The sequence below is a fragment of the Leopardus geoffroyi genome (assembly GCF_018350155.1).
Source record: "Leopardus geoffroyi isolate Oge1 chromosome D3 unlocalized genomic scaffold, O.geoffroyi_Oge1_pat1.0 chrD3_random_Un_scaffold_64, whole genome shotgun sequence".
Classification (NCBI taxonomy): domain Eukaryota; kingdom Metazoa; phylum Chordata; class Mammalia; order Carnivora; family Felidae; genus Leopardus; species Leopardus geoffroyi.
This window is the reverse complement of record NW_025543567.1, coordinates 42,366-59,461: the sequence shown is the minus strand read 5'-3', so window position 1 is coordinate 59,461 and position 17,096 is coordinate 42,366. Positions and strand designations below refer to the sequence as shown.

General features: G+C 47.9%; 1 protein-coding gene across 11 annotated transcripts in view; it reads right to left on the bottom strand.

Moving 5' to 3' along the window:
* The window catches only part of LOC123595702 (small G protein signaling modulator 1), a 62,184-nt gene that overhangs the window by 6,861 nt on the left and 38,227 nt on the right, over positions 1–17,096 (bottom strand). For 8 of the 11 annotated variants that reach the window (XM_045473364.1, XM_045473367.1, XM_045473365.1 and 5 more), the window contains 8 exons: positions 14,760–14,942; positions 13,333–13,401; positions 11,228–11,818; positions 9,138–9,262; positions 6,631–6,713; positions 2,648–2,757; positions 1,898–1,994; positions 330–497 (listed from right to left, as the gene is read on the bottom strand). In XM_045473364.1, coding sequence (XP_045329320.1) covers positions 330–497; positions 1,898–1,994; positions 2,648–2,757; positions 6,631–6,713; positions 9,138–9,262; positions 11,228–11,818; positions 13,333–13,401; positions 14,760–14,942 — 1,426 coding nt within the window. Of the gene's footprint in view, positions 1–329; positions 498–1,897; positions 1,995–2,647; positions 2,758–6,630; positions 6,714–7,697; positions 7,769–8,358; positions 8,727–9,137; positions 9,263–11,227; positions 11,819–13,332; positions 13,402–14,759; positions 14,943–17,096 lie in introns of those variants that run through there. The other 3 variants (XM_045473369.1, XR_006711313.1, XM_045473371.1) reach the window with 3 other exon arrangements.

Sequence of the window (17,096 nt, the reverse complement as noted above, 5' to 3'; positions counted from 1 at the left end):
CCATGCCTGCTTTTGTACATATCAACCCTCCGAAGCAGACGCTCTTATTCCATTTTACAGATGAAGAAGCAGATGGGAAACGGCTTATCTGTGGGCATAGCTGGCTGGTGGGAGAGCCAGGGTTTGCCCCTGGGCCTTATTTCAACATTCATGCTCCTTCTGCTAGATTCTTGAGAAAAATGCATTCTCAGTGTTACAAGATGTCAACCCCTCCATTTGGAAATAGACATAAGAAGTGGGCGGAACCCCCCTATATCCCCTCCGAGGCCCCAGGAAGGGGCCTGTCAGAAGCCTGCACCCCTCAGATGACACCGTAGTCATGTGGGTACCGTTAAAGAATTTGATGATGTCTGTGAAATCCATATTGTTCTCCAAGATGATGTCACGGTAGACCTCCACCAGAGCCAGCGCGATGAACAGGACGTAGTGGGCGGACGAGACGTGCTTGGCTGCCCAGATGGTCTCCCAGACAGAGAAGACGTCATCATAGACAAGTTCTGCGTGAGACACCAGTACGCACATGCGTGGGGAGAGGGTCAGCCACAGAGCTCACGGTGCTGCCCTCCCTCTGGGAAAATCCCAGGCCAGTTGTGTCCTTCCTTCACTTCTGTCCTAGCACCGCAGAGAGCAGGCAGAACTCAGGTCAGGAGGTAGGAGACCCAGACTCTGTCATTTGACCATCGGAAGCCTCCGTTTTCCCTATCTGTAGAGGAGGTTATGCAGACTAGGGGGGATGTAAGTGTCCAGCTTCTGCAAGGGGAGGAACCCGGCATAATCGGGTCTGATTTACACCGACCTGTCCCTGCCCTTTGACTAGCATCCCCTTTTTCTCCCTGCACTTTGTATCTCCTTAGCACCCAGGGGGGTATTCTCTTACCCCTGTACAAATGCAGAGCTGGCTGTTGCCTCTGGGGCTAGTCAAGAAACTGGAGAGAGCAATGGTTGAGAGCAAGGCTTCCTATGTCCACTAAACTCAGTCTGAATCCAGCCCCACCACTTGCTGGCAAGGTGACCTTGGGCTAGCCCAAGCCTCTACCAAGAGCCTCTCTCTCTCCTCCTCTGTACGTGGGGTGAGGCTTGCAAAGATAATACATACAAATGGCTCAGCACACACTGCCCGGCGCGTTAAAAACGCCTTCCCGCAGGGTAGATACTCTTATGAGCATCACTCTGACTCTGCACAATAGCAGTGTGCTGTGCTCCACGTCATTTCCAAGTCACATGTGCACCATGCTGCATGACCTTCGGGCACCTTGTCTCTGAAAGGCGGCAGAATAGAATGGAAGGGAACTAACTGGGCTTGGGGGCTAGACAGAGGCGGCCTAAGATCCTGGCTCTACCGGTCCTACCTCTGAATTCGATTTTCAGCCTTGGCTTCCCCATCTGTAAAACGGGGACTGTAATGTGGCGGGGTCCCCTCCCTAAGGAAGGACAAAAAACCTCAAGGTAACCTGGCTAATGTGCGTACATGACAACATCCCTCACGACCTTGTGACATGAGACCCCTTAATCGGACCGCATGTTTGTGTGTTCCCACGTATGGGAGACACAGAGGTGAAACATATATAAAAAAAAACTATGCCACGTGGCATTCGAGGCTCAGTTCTTCGGGTACGAACCCAACTGAGCGGTGCCGGCGGGAATAAAGCTGCTTCCTGGAAAGAAAAGCCTGGGTGTCACGACTCTCTGTGCGAGAATCCTGCTCCAGTAACAACACCTACTGCGTGGTGTCACTGAGAAATAAGGCAGGCGAGCCAACAGTCACAGTGCGATAATTGGGTGTTACACTCTTCCTCTGGCTCTGCTGCAACACCCCCGCCCTCGCCTCCTCGGTACCTGTTCCCTGAGGGTCTGCTGCCAAGACTCTGGGAACAAGACCCCAGTTTGAAGTCCATACCTCGCTTGAAATCCAGCAGGAACCAGCGGTAGCAGAAGTAGAAGTGAGTGTAGTCCCCGTTCTGATGCATCAACTCAAAGAGCTCGGAGTCCAGAATCTGCCAGCGGGAGAAAAGGTTGGCATCAGCCTCCCGGCAAGAGGCTGGACCAGAGGGGACAGAATGAGGGCACATCCTCATACCGGACCCCACTACAGCCCCTACAACCAGGTGGAGCTAAAAAACGGGCAAAAGATTTGAAGTGAAAATCAACCCAGCTCAAGTCAACCCCAGTGACTTCTCTAAAGACCTGCAAGTAAAGATCCACAAAGCACATGACAGATGCTCAGTGGGATGAGTCAGGAAAACGCGAATCTAAACCGTAATGAGACACCACTGCACACGCGCTAGGATGGCAAGAACCAAAATGATGGACAACCAAGTGTCAGTGAGGAAGGAGAGAAGCTGGGACTCCGGCACGTGGCCGGTGGGAACGTAACACGGTGCAGCTGTCACCTCACTCCTGAGTGTATCACCAAGAGAAATGAAAACATCTGTCCACATAAAAACCTGTGAGCAAATCTTCCCAGCAGCACAATCCACGAGAGCCAAAAAGTGGAAACCACCCAAATGTCCATGAATGAACGATGGGATGAACAAAATGGAATGAACTGGCTTGTGCTGCATTACACGAAGTGTGGCTCTGAAGTTGATTTGGGGTCCATCAGGCTGAGCTGGAATAAGTTATACTGTTGAACGGGACTGGGTCAAACCTGGATCAGCGACCTCATGTTGGCAAAGTGCGTGTCCATGGCGCCCCCATGGGGAAAGTTCTGGTTCATCCTCTTCATGAGCTCCGTGAAGCAGCTGAAGGCCAGGGCCTCTGGGGAAAGAGCACAGCAGAAACGGCCAATGCTGCCACTGCCCAAGGAACCCCAAGCTCCCAAGGTGATCCCAAGGTCGAAGGCTCCAAGCTGGTTCTTGAAACCCACAGCCGAAGGACAAACAGAGACGATGGAGTGTTAGCGTATTGCACTTCAGGGGATGTTCTGCAATCTAAATACATACTTCCCTCCTTGGAGGGGTTGAAATAGCCTTTCTTTTAGGAAATAATGGTGATACCAGATGCTCTTTTTCTAAAAGATCCCTAGTTGCCAATTGGTACCATCTGCGATCCCTTTCCTTCAACTCTGTATGTCAGCATCCTATTCCTTCTTCTAGAACTTTATGAAGGGAATAATCAAGTATGTATTTCTTATCTGTAGCGTCTTCCACTCAGTATATATACTTAAAAAAATTTTTTTTAATGTTTATTTATTTTTAACAGAGAGCGAGAGAGAGAGAGAGAGAGCATGAGCAGAGGAGGGGCAGAGAGAGAGGGAGACACAGAATCCGAAGCAGGCTCCAGGCTCTGAGCTGTCAGCACAGAGCCCGACGCGGGGCTCGAACTCACAGACCGCGAGATCTCGACCTGAGCCGAAGTCAGACGCTCAACTGACTGAGCCACCCAGGCGCCCCAGTATATATACTTTTAGATGCTTTAGTGTATTAGTTCATGCATGTGTATTGCTGACTGGTATTCCATTGTATGACTAGAGCACAATTTATCTATTCTTTTCTTGTTGGACATTTACATTATTTAGTTTGGGGGTTTTATGGATTTTAAGCTCAATGAACATTTAATGTATAAAAAAATAAAAGAAAATAATTAAAGATCCCTAATTTGCTCTAATAAAAAGTTGATGATGTTTTCTTGGTCCCCAAACTTTTTTTTTTTTTTCTTTTTCAAAATTCTACCGGTTCATGAAATTCTCAAGTCTGGGAATCACTGGATTAAAACAGCAATTGTCAATACTGGAAAGGCGCTGACAGGCATTATGCAAAGAGTCCAATAACTCTGGGAAATGCTAGAGAGCAACTACATAGATTGAAAAGTAAAGGCTCTGAGAAGTCCTGCAATAAAGAAACCTGTTTCATATTGTTTATGAGCCAGCGTTTAGAAAACTTTATTTGAAAATGATACCTTTTTTTTTTTCTCTTAATACCTGGTAACTCTGGAGAAAGTTACACTAGACTGGCAGGTTTCCAAAGGCACAGTAAGACCTCATTCATTTTTAAAAACACTCTATTTTTCACGGGTGCCTGGGTGGCTCAATTGGTTAGGCGTCCGAATTCGGCTCAGGTCATGATCTCATGGTTCATGGGTTTGAGCCCTGTGTCGGGCTCTATGCTGACAGCTCAGAGCCTGGAGCCTGCTTTGGATTCTGTGTCTCCCTCTCTCTCTTCCCCTCCCCTGCTCGTGCTCTCTCTCTTAAAAATAAATAAACATTAAAAAAATTTTTTTAAATAAAAAGACTTCATTTTTTTAGAACAGTTTTAGACTTCTAGAAAAGTTGAGAAAGGAGTAGGGACAGTTTTTGTATACTACATTTGCTACAATTAACAACCCGTTCATGATACATTATTAACTAAACTCCATAATTTTGTTTATTTTCTGTTCCAAGAACCCAACCAGGATAACACATTACACACAGGTGTTATCTCTCCTGGAGCTCCTTTTGGGTATAGAAGTTTCTCAGGCTTTCCTTGTTTGTGATGACCTTGGCAGTTGTAAGAGTGGTTGTCACATATTCTAAGGGATGCTTCTCTACTGGAGCTGTCAGCACAGAGCCCGACAAGGGTCTTGAACTCACGAGCCATGAGATCATGACCTAAGCCAAAGTCGGTGCTCAACCGACTGAGCCACCCAGGCACTCCAGAAATGCTTATTTCTGGACTGCCAATTCTATTCCACTGATCTACATGTCTATCCCTGTGAGACTACCACACTCTCTTTACTACTGTAACTTTGTAATAGTTTTGAAATTGGGAACTGTGTGTCCCCTAATATCTTCTCCTTTTTCAAAACTGGTTTTGCTACTCCTGGTCCCTTGCATTTTCAAATGAGTTTTAGGGTCAGCTTGCCCATTTGTGCAAAAACTGCAACTGGGATGCTGATAGGGATCACACCAAATCCAGATCAATTTGGAAAGTACTCTGCCATCTTAACAGTACTAAGTCTCCCGACTCACCAACATGAGGTGTCTTTCCATTTATTTAGATCCTCATTTTTTTTTTAAACAATGTTCTACAGTTTTGGTATACAGGCATACCTCATTTTATTGCACTTCCAGATACTGCATTTTTTACAAATTGACGGTTTGTGGCAACCCTGCATTGAGAAAGTCCACCGGCGTCATTTTCCAAACAGTATTTGCTCACTTTGGGTCTCTGTTTCACATTTTGATAATTCTTGCAACGTTTCAAGCTTTTTCATTATTATATTTGTTATGATGATCTGTAACCAGTGATTATGACTTGCCGAAAGCTCAGATGACGGCTACCATTTTTTAGCAATAAAGGATTTTTAAATTAAGGCATGAACATTATTTGTCTAGGCATAATGCTATTGCATACTTAACGGACTACAGGGTAGTGTACTCGTGACTTGTACATGCACTCAGAAACCAAAAACTTCATTTGACTCGCTTTATCGCAATATTTGCTGTATTACAGCAGTCTGGAATTGAACCTGCAAAGCTACCACTTGTTCTGTTCAATTTATTCCTAAGGGTCTTCCTTTAGATAGTATTACAAATGTAAATGCCTTCCTAATTTTGTTTTTGCATTGTTCAATGCAAATGTATGGACGTACAAATGACTTTTGTATACATATCTTGTATCTTGCAACCTTGCTGAACTTGTTTATTAGCTCTAAGATTATTTTTTATACCTTAGGATTATCTGTATATAAAAATCAGATCTTCTGCAAGTAGAGATAGTTTTACTTCCTTTCCAGTATGGCTACCTTTTATTTCTTTTGCTTCCCTAATTGTCCTGTCTAGAACCTTTTGTGGCAAAAGTGGACATCTGTGTCTTATCCGTGATCTTGGGGGAAAGCATCCAGTTTTTCACCATTGAGTATGAACAAGCTGTAGGATTTCCTTGGGTGCCTTTTATCGTGCTCAGGAAATTTCCTTCGATTCCTAGTTTGTGGAGAGTTTTTAACATGAAAGGGTGTCGAATTTGGTCAAATGCCATTTCTTTGTCAACTAAGATGACTGTGTCATTTTCGTCCTTTATTCTATTAATTTGAATTATACTGATTGATTTTCATTCATTGAACCAGTCTTGTTTTCCTGGGATAAATCCCATTTGGTTATGGTATATAGTCTTTTCTAGAGCTTGCTAGATTCAGTTTGCTAGTGTTTTGTTGAGGGTTTTTGTCTTTATATTCATCAAGGACATCACTCAGTAGTTTTCTTTTCTTGTGATATCTTTGTCTGATATTAGTATCAAGGTACCAATGGGTCTTCATGTAAGGACTGGCCTTATACAATGAGTTGGGAAGTATTCCCTCCTATTCCGTTTTTTTGGAAGAGCTTGTGGAGAAGTGGTATTAATTCTTTAAGTGTTTGGTAGAATTCACCAGTGAAGACATCTGGGCGTGGGGTTTTCTTTGCTCCCCTTCGTGTCTGTGCAATCAGTGGCTAGCAAAGGCCTGGCTGGGTGTCGGGCACCTGGTGATAAGTGTGGACTAACATGGAACAACAAGCCTTTCTATTTCCCTAGGACCTTGATGCATTCACCAGAGCCACAAAGTAAGGTTAAACCCCTCCTCTGCAGTGGGAGTCACAAAGTAAGGTTAAACCCCTCCTCTGCAGTGGGAAGGAAAGTGCACCCCTGGCCTTGGGGTGGCAGGGGGGGACATACTCACCGTCATCCAGGATGACCAGCAGTGGAGCCAGGAGGTCACACATGCCCTGGACATAGCCGATCTCAATGTGCTGCCAGATGTAGCTACAAGAGAGAGACGATGGGCCTGAGGATGGCACTTACGACCTCTGTCTCTCCAACCCCCCCGTCCTCTTCCTCCTTCCTGCCACAGCCCCCCATTCCTACCTGGACCGCTCACTCCCTCGGCTCCTGCCTCCACCCCTTCCCCAGTCCCACTCTCTTCAAACATCCTATTCTCAGCCACCAGGATGGCCTTCCTAAAGCCCAGCTCCAAGAGGCCACCACATCCTCACAGGCTGCCCACTGCGAGACAACGTGCAAACGCCTTCCCTGGGCGTGTAAGGCACTCACTGTCTTCGCCGCATCTTCACAGCCCCACCATCGCCTCCCAGTACTTCTTCCTTTCGGCCACACACTCACACCCCGGTGCCTGGCCCTAGCACTTCTGTGCCTGGAGTTCCCATCTGCCCTCGAATAACAGTAACTACTGTTTACTGGGCATGTACTGTATGCTCAGCCACTAAACATATACTGCGCCACGAAATTCTCAAAATAATCACACGCAGAAGGTCCTGGCATATCCCATTTCACAGATGAGGAGACTGAGGTGCAGAGAGCTAAGCGACATGCGTAGTGTCATACACCCAAGAATACATGGCAAGGGCAGGATCTGAGCCCAGGTGGCCTTACCACAGGGTACGTGTATGCCGGGTGGTTTGTTCAGTCTCTCCTAATTTTGCCAAGGGCCATCTTGCACGTCCCCGCCTCCGTGTGGGCTTCCACACTTTCTCCCAAGGCCATAACCCAGCAAAAGTCGGTCTATCCTTCCTTCTCCCCCAGCACCTTCTCATTTTAATGTAACATATATTAGAGTTAATTATATTTGTGTCTTGTGCTCGCTTCGGCAGCACATACACTGAAACTATATTTGTGTCTCCTCAACTCAATCTTGAGAGGCAGTGATTGATTGCTTGGGAGACTATAAGACAGAATAGTTAGGAGGTAGTACTTATTAATAAAAATGAGTTAGAGCAGGGGTTGGCAAACCTTTCCTGGGAGGTCCAGATGATAATTAGCTTCGTCTTTGCAGGCCTAGGTTCTGTCTCAACTACTCAACTCTGCAGAAGCAATCATAGATACTATGCAAACAAACAGGCATGGCTGAGTTCTAAGAAAACTGTATTTGCCAAAACAGGTGGTGGGGCTGGATTTGGCCTGTGGGCTGTGCTAGCAGGTCTTTTTTTTTAATGTTTATTTATTTTTGACAGAGAGAGAGAGAGAGAGAGAGAAAGAGAGAGAGGGAGAAGAGTGAGCGAGAGCCAGAGAGCCAGAGGGGAGGGGCAGAGAGAGGGGGGAACAGAGGATCTGAAGCATGAAGCAGGCTCTGTGCTGACAGCACAGAGTCCGACATGGGGCTCAAACCCACAAAATGTAAGATCATGACCTGAGCCAAAGTTGGACACTTAACCGACTGAGCCCCCCAGGGGCCCCCGTACTAGTAGTTTCTGAACCCCTGAGTTAGAGTAGTATGGAAAGACATCCAGGATGCATTTTTTTTTCATTTTACTTGAGAGAGAGAGAGAGAGAGAGAGAGAGAGAGAGAGAGAGAGAATCTTAAGCAGGCTCCATGCTTAGTGAAGAGCTTGATGTGGGGCTCGATCCCACAACCCTGGAATCATGACCTGGGACGAAAGCACAGTCGGATGCTCAACTGACCGAGCCCCCCAGGATGCATTAAGTGTAAGAAGCAAGTGGTAGAAAAATATAATATTAATCCTACATAAGTAAAATTAAGAAGACACTGAAACACATATGCACTCATGTTATATAATATACTACCTATGATGTTATTTTCCATCTATATGCAGCTTGGGAAGACATTCCCTAAATCCTTAGCAGTAGTTTCTTTTAGGCGAGGGGCATTGATAACTGGACAGGGAAAGCAGTCTCTCTTTATACCTTATGAACTTCTGGTTTCCTTGGTTGATCTAGGTATGTAATATGCCTGAGTTACTTTCATATTTTAAGAAATAACATATTTAGTATGTAATGAGAATAAGAAGCTCCAGATCTTGGCTGAAAGAAAAAGAAAAAAAAGCACAGATGTTTTTAGAGCCCGAGAGATGTGGGCAAGAGTTCCCGTCCAGCCACTGCCCAGCTGGGGGACTCCGAGCAGTATGGTACCCCTCGGCCTCCATTTCCTCACCTGTTAAATGGGATAATATTTGCCCCATAGGCTTGTTGTGAGGACTAAGTGAAATGACGTTAGTAAAGGGCTCGGGGTGGTGCCTGGGATACAGTAAGTGCTTAACGAATGCTCTCTATTATTATCATTACTGGGACGGTCACCTTATCGCCAGGTGGGCAAGGTGCCAACGGCAGAGGCTGCGGTCTGGCTGGGCTCTCTGTAGCCCCCGCCTCTACCACCCCCTCCCGCTCCCCTGCAGCCCACCCCCCACCTCACCGCCCCTCCCTGCCCCCAGCCACCTGCACATGACGTTCCGCAGCTTTTCCAGGTTGGCGGGCGTGAAGTACCAGTAGTTGCGGTCACAGCGCTGCACGTCCTTCTCGATGCGGTGCAGGTTGACGGTGTACAGGTCCAGGAGCTCCGGCTGCAGGCCCCCAGGAGGGGACGGAGAGAACAATTACACGCCAGCTCCTCACAGAGAGGTCGCGTTCCAGACGGTCTCCCTCCTCCTACCCCCCTCCTGCTGCCACTGAAAAGAACATCCTCTCCCCGGACCAGGTGGGCGTTTGATTTCATTTTTGTGGTTTTCCGAGAAAGCCTCTTTTCACTTTGTACGATGACAGTCCCTTTTTCTTTCTTTCCCTTTTATGAAACAAAACAATTCTCTAAGCTGCAAAGACGAATTCTCCTCACTGTGCAGGACGGTTGGAACTAGCTGGAGATGCACCCACCGCCCCCGCGGGTCACTGGACAGGAAGACGGAGAAAGCGGACAGGAGTCCAGTTCTGGCATATGCCGGGCTTGCTGCCTTGACCCCCATCTGAGGAAAAGGTTCAGTGATATGGCAAGAAAAATGAGGAACGATTAAAGGCCAAAAATTCACCACAAAGGCAAGAAATACCAAATCTGGCTTTTGCCTTGAGGAAAGCTTCCAGACTGGGAAACCTGAAGCTTGGATTTAATGGTTTGGGGATCCTTCTCTCTGAAGGTAAGGAATCTAATAAGAGATTTTCACGCATTAAGGCAGGATCCCCAAGAGCCAAATCCCCAGTAAGGGAATGGTAGAAAAAGCTACTTACACCTAGGGCCTTAAAGACAACTACCTATCTTGAACACAGGTGTCAAATGAAGTATAAAATATACCTCCCTGGATAATTAACAGCCTCACACCAGGTTTATATCTTATGCAGGTGGATAACTTAAGAGCAAAAGTAACTTCTAGATGAAGGTGGAGAAAAAAAAAAATCTAAGACGAGAGCTATTCACCAGGAGCAGAAGACTGGGGAAGGTCTGAGGCTCTCAGAGAGCATTCTTGAGGCATACAAAATGAACAGAAAACCTTGAGGTTTCTGAATGTTCTAGAAGAGATTTAGAAAACTGGCAGAGTTTGGGGGGTTGGGGGGAGCGAATTAATGATTCATATGTAGCAAACGCAGGACAAGAAAACAGAGATGAGGAAATGAAAACACATCCAGGGAAAACAAAATTTTCTGGCAGGAAAGAAAAAACAAATACAGTTTACTGCATGGTGTATATACATTGTTTCGTTATGCTAGTGTGAACAACAGATAGTCATTGAACTAAAATTATTGTAACTGTAGTGGATGGATGGGGCTGGGAAGGGGTCCCTTGTGTTGGGGAGGCTGTGGGGGTGAAACGTTCATGTCTGGAACTAAAGAAAAAGGAAAAAGATCAGGAAGTAGCAATACAAGTATGTTATTTATACACACGGGGGTAAACACCAGGTAATTTGGGCAGAATGAGTAACTGCTATTGCCTCTGGGGAGGGCTACATGGGGGCAGATGGGGGGCACTTCTGGGTTTTGTATTCAGCCTGGTCTGTTTCACTCTTTACACTATGGGCATGTATATCTTACACAGAAATAACACGTTCTTCAAAGGAAAATGGATATACACAGTGCCTGGCTCAGAAAACCTCCCATTCAGTTGACATCCTTTGGCTTGGACTTTTTGGCAACAAAGTAAACTGGAGTACTTAAAAGATGTTGGACCTGAGTGTACCCCAAGACGCTCATCATCGAGGCTGCTATTGATGGAAAGCTCACCGCACATCAGGCACAGAGGACTGGACTCCCTACTTCTGAGAACAGCTCAGGCAGGAAGGTACTCGACTGATAGAAGACTGAGACTCAGAAAGAAAAAGTGAGGTGCCTCAGCTGGGACTGAACCTGGGATGATTTGACTGCAAAGCCTGTGTTCTTTAAATACTATACTGTCTGCCCAGAAGGGCTTCTCCAGTGCAGCCTCTGTGATGGGGAAAATGTAACAGATCAGAGGTCATTCTGGGAAACGAGGCTCGTGGGACACACCCACCGTCCCACGGCTGTTAGGTACGAAAATCAAGTGCAGGAGGATCCTGGTGACTTACAGAGTAAGTGACGCCACTGGAAGACACGGGGGACGCCTCGTTGTTGGCAGAAGTGGCCACGGCCAGAGAGGCCAGGGCGGGGAAGAGACTTTCCATCTCGGGCTCCTCTGAGAGGTTGTCCTCACTGTCCACACGGCTGTGCTTCCCCACCTCACTGTCTCCCCAGCCCTCCATCGCGGCCCCCTCCTTTCCGGGCAGGGCCACGTCCATGCTGCCAGTGAGGGACATGAACTCGTCCATGCTCTCGTTGGCGAGGAGGTCGCTCTCCAGGCTGTCCTGCACGGCCAGGTCCTCGCGGGGGGCCTCATCCCGGGAGGTGGTGGCCTCACTGCTCTGCCCGTCATCCACGCTGCTGTCCCCAGGTCGAAGCACCAGAGGGGCATTCCGCTGGGCGTCCATGACACCGTCCTCCGTGCTCAGGCTGGGTTCCGAGGGCTCCGAGAGGCCCGAGGAGAAGTTGTGGGATGACGGATGGCCGGAGTCCGGGGAACAGGTGCCATTCACCAGGTTCCCGTTGGGGATCTTGGGCTGTCTCTCCTCCAACCTGCCTTCTGCCTCCACCTGCTCCACTTCGTCCACAGACTCAAACACCTGAAGATGAGGTATGCACACACGGAGAGATTAGGATGCCCACTGCTTCCAGCACCAATCTAAACATCCATCAGCAGGGGGCCGGTTCAAATATGGAACATGCACGTGGAATACTATGCAGTCGGGGAAAGGAGTGGGACGGACCAGGTGTAATGTGTGCTCCCGCCGTGGGAAATATAAGAGTGACCTACTGCATGGAAATGCCTAGAATACCCCGGAAAGAAGAAAGCCCTGAAATTGAGGAGTATTAGGGAACCGAAGTAGCAGGAAGTGTACCTTTCATCACAAAAAATTTTTTGCATGTAACTTTTTAAAGAAATGAATTTACAACATAGGAAACAGGCTAAAAACAGCATATTATATCCATGTGGTTGATTATTACAGATCAATTTTCCAAAGTAGTTAGACGTAGATGAGACACTATGGAAAAGTCTCTGGGACAAGGGCAAGGATTTATTTGTGGTTCTTTATGTCCTCAGGCCATATCCCATCAAGGATAGATAGTATAAGACCATGTTCCAAGGTCACATGAAACATTTCTTCTCTGTGTTTATGTCACCAATATGATCTGTTAATTTCATGTGTTTCTGGTTTAAAATTTTTTTTTCTTGGTTCAAATGTTTTAAATTATGTCAATACAAAATTTGCCTAACTCCAAAGTCGGAACTAGGAAACAAGGGATATTCAGGGAAATGTGGCTTCTTTCCCTGCGTCCTCCCCTGCCTCCTGTAGGTAATAATTCTGATTCATTTCTGGCTTTTTCATCCGTTGTTTTTGAAAACAGATATATTAACATTTCCTGTTTTAATGCCAAAGGTGTCACAGTGTGCATGTTTTTTGTGCTTTGCTTTTTATTTAATATTGAGTGGGATGAGTTAACATTTCATGGAATGAAATGGAAAGCTGTGCAACAACATGTATAATAGAATTTATGCAGGATTTTCCAAAAATTACCAAACAGTGCCATGTATTGTCTTCATACCGTGTACATACTTGTGTGCATGTAAAGGCAAACAGACGGTCTGGAAGGATACACAGCGAAATGATGGCATTTCTAGGGAGGGCAAGTGGGGGTTAGGAAGGGTCAAAGCCAAATTTAGCTCTCTCTGCAATATTTTAATTTTTTACAGGAGGAAGAGAGTCACATATTACCTGTGTAACTAAAAACTCCTTTTTTTTAATTTAAAAATTTTTATTTTTTTAATGCTTATTTATTTTTGAGAGAGAGAGAGAGAGTGCGTGCGAGGAGGGGAGGGACAGACAGAGGGAGACGCAGAATCTGAAGCAGGCTCCAGGCTCTGAGCTGTCAGCACAGAGCGTGACGCGGGGCTCAAACTCACAGACGGCGAGATCGTGACCTGAGGCCGAAGTCGGACGATCAACCGACTGAGCCCCCAAAACTCCATTTTTAATGCTAGCATAAAACAAGTGACCTGTAGATGATGGACATCCAATCCCTTTACTCCAAGTTGAAGGAGGGGGATGGGGGAGGGGGGCACCTCCCCGAGGGTCACCTGTGTGCTGCTGCTGGAGTCACTCTGCAGGCGGACGTGCTGGCGGCCTGAACTGCAGCTCTGGGAGGACTGATAGAAAAAGGGGCCAAGAGAGACAGAGACAGAGAGATTGAAGGTGTGCGTGAGGTTGCATCCCGGCTCTGGGGGGCCTACACTCAGCTCAGGCAGGGATTCTGTAAGTGTGGCCTCACCTCTGTTCCTGACTTGGGCAAGTCCCCTGTCAGGGCCTCAGCTTCCTATCTGTACCACAAGAATAGGGAGGGGGGTGCCCTCTGCTCCCTGGCATCTCCTCAGGGGCCACAGCAGCCACTGGACCCCCTCCCCCCTACTCTTGCAATCAGAAAAACCCACCTTTAACTGCCCTGTCCTCTAGACCTCTGGACAAATATTTAAGATCAACTCAGAGCTCGTGGTACTAATGGCCTGATTTTTTTGTTTTTGTTTTTTTATTCCCCTCTCTGTATACATGCTTTTGCCCTATAGCTTCTAGTTCCCGCCTACTCGGATGCTAGGCTTGGCCATGAGCCCTGCTTCGGCCACCGGGATGTTAGTTAGCAACCTTACCAGGGCAGAGGTTTAACAAGTACTGTGTATTTCCACTTCGTCTCTTTATGATCTATGTTCACTATGTGACCGTGCCCAGGTCAGCCTGCTGGAAGATGGGACGTGTGGAGCAGAGCCCGGTCGCCTCAGACATGTGAGAGAGCCCAGCAAAGATGAACGAGCCTTTTAGCAGAACAGGCACTGACAGCAGGCTCAAGAGTGAGCCCAGCCAGCCCCGCTCAGGGCAGAACTGCTCAGCTGAGCCAGACTCAGGAGTACACACGAAGGGCTTTAATGTTAGGAGTCACCGATTTCTGGTGGTTGCTTGCTACCCTAGGCAGTATTATTGTTGGCAATGGGTGAGTGTACAAGCACTGGGGAAGAGAATTAATTTTCTTCTCGGCTTCTCCTTTGGGCTGCTAAACTGGAGGTTCTGAGAGGGCAGGTATGTCTGACCTGGTCGCTGGAGTGCTCCTGGCATTCCAGGACATTCCTGACCGTTGTTGGCACGTAGCAGGTACTCAGTGAGCACTGGCTGAAAAAATGGGAGCCTAGCACTGTGCTAGGCGCTTCGTATGCACTACCTCATTTGAGCTGCACACAAACCTCCCCTATCCAAATGGTCACGCCCTTTTTATAGATGAAGAAACTGAGGCCCAGAAATAAGGGTGTTTGCTTGAGGCCCCAGAGCTAGGAAATGGTGAGGCTAGACTCAAATGCAGGTCTATCAAACTCCACAGTAACCTTCCACCCAAACGCTAGGGGTGAGACTCAGTCCAAAGCTCCAGATACCCAGCCTTCACCATTCCTACAACAGCTAAATGGAGCAGATCCTGGCCTCTATTGCCCCCGCCCTGTGCTCCCACATGCGTCCCGCCTGTCACCTCATTGCTGATGGTGGAGTCCCGGTGCATCATCCGGTGCAGGTGGCTGTCCAGGCTGGCCCCTGATGAGCATTTAGCCAAGGCAGCCGCGTGGGATTCCCGCTCCCTCTGCCGCACGATGGCCTCACAGCCCAGCCATTCAGCCATGGTCTGTGCGTAGCACGCGTGAATCTGCTCGTCCACCTGCCAGGGCAGATGCAAGGTCACCCCTGGGGAGAGCCGGCCCAACCCAGAAGAGACTGCCAGCTCTGACCTGGGACCTTGAGCACTGGAGACACCCATTCATCATTCATGGACGTCCAACAGACATTGACCGAACACCTACCATGTGCAGGGCCCTGGCTAGGCCCTGGGGATACACAAACGTGCACAAAGCTACTTCTTTCAATGTTCTCTTCCTCTTCTCCCTCCCTCCCTCCTTCCTTCTTTCTTACCTTCCTCCCCTCCCTTCCTTCCTTCCCTCTTCCTCCCTCCCCCTTCCTTCCTTCCTATCTTCCTCCCTCCCTCCCTCCCTTCTCTCCTTCCTTCCCTTCCTCCTGCCTGCCTACCTTCCTTCCTTCTTTACTCCCTCTCTTCCTATACACATTCAAATACTTGCTGAGCTTCTCCTCTGCCAAGCAGTGTACTAAACCCTGGAGACAGCTGAAGTGAGAAGACTGTTTCTTTCTTATTATTCTTCCTTCCCATCTTCTTCATTCATTCATTCATTCACTTATCCTTTCAATTTGGGAAGCACCTACTCTGTGCTGGGTACCAAGCCAGACATATGGGATACAAGATGAGCAAGACGCCTCACGCCATCCATCTATCCACACACCCAACACATTTACTGAGTGCCTCCCATGTGCCCAACACAGGGCCAGGTGCAGAGGATACAAAGATGAAGAGAACTGACCTCTCCCTTGACTCCAGCAATGGCCTTAGAAAAGGGCTACAGGTTCCAAGCATTTTCCTTGTGGGATTTCAGCAGACAGAAGGGCAACTTGCGTTGTTTCTGTTACACAGCCCGGGTAACTGAGGTTCTGAAACCACCAGAACTCTGGGCACAAATGGACGTGGACAAGCTGATCTGAGTAAGGGTGTGGAGAGGCAGGAAGGGGAAGAGAGAGGGCAGGGAGCCTGCCTCCTGGCTGGGGGGACAGGGAATCCTTAAGCTTTCCAGGGCTTCCGGAGAGAGGCTCGGGGTCCACCCTGCCCAAATTCCTGCCCTTCCTCCCACTGACCTACCTCCAGAAGACTCATCCAAGCATACCTTCCTATTTCCACTGCCTTCCTAGGCGAGGTTCCCATGACCCTGAACCAGGAGGACCCCAGTGGGCTCCTTCCAGGTGCCTGTTTGTCCCAGCCTGGCCCCTCCTTTGCATTTACCCCTCAGCAGACTCCTCTTTGTTTCCTCCCCGGCCCCACCTCTCACTGTTGCCCCCACCTCACTATCCTGTTCCAGCCACCAAGTCCACCATGCACTTGCCACCCTTCTCCCCACAAACCCTCACAGACACACACACACACACACACACACACACACACACACACACACACTGCATCACACACGTCTCCTCTACCTCTAGGGCTTTGCTCTTGCTGGCCCCTCTTCTGAGAGGCCCTTCCTCACCGCCCTTGCCTGGAAAGCAAGCAGGTAGCCTTCTGCATGGCATAGGTGGCCCTGGTGTGCTCTTACAACCCTGGGGTTTGCCTACATCTGACTCTGCACAAACCCCCACTACACTGGCAAGGAACTCATCTAATGCACCTCTGGGTCCCCGGTCCCAAGCACAGGACCTGGCACCCCGGAACTCTGTTCCTGTTTGCCAGGAGCCCACGAGACAGGGGGTGAAGCATGGGAGGGCCTCGTGCTGGTCCTGAGATGATTTTAGACAGTTCACTGGCACAGGGTCTTATCATCTGGAATCACAGTGTGATTTCCATTTTCAGTTCCCCTTCTACTTTTCGGATTACGAGGAAGGCCAGTCTGGTGCTACCGTGCCTTGAACACCTCCAATAACACTTCATAATCCCCTCTTTTAACAAAGAGAGCAGGCCTCAGGCAGGCTACAGTATCTACATGGAACTGAGTTATATCATTTGGTCGTATTCTATTTATTTTTATAGCTTTCCTTCTGTTATGCCAAATCATGTCAGTCTTCCATTAATGGCAGGGATATGAAATACCTTTTTAAGTAAGTTACATACATTTTGCAGTGAGTCAATTTACTGACAAATATTTAGTAAATAATAGCACAGGTGGGAAATGGATAAGAATGTAAAATGCCACCAGGTATTGAAAACGGAGTATGAATAAAAGAAGGAGAATGTCGCAATACTTTTTATATTGATTAC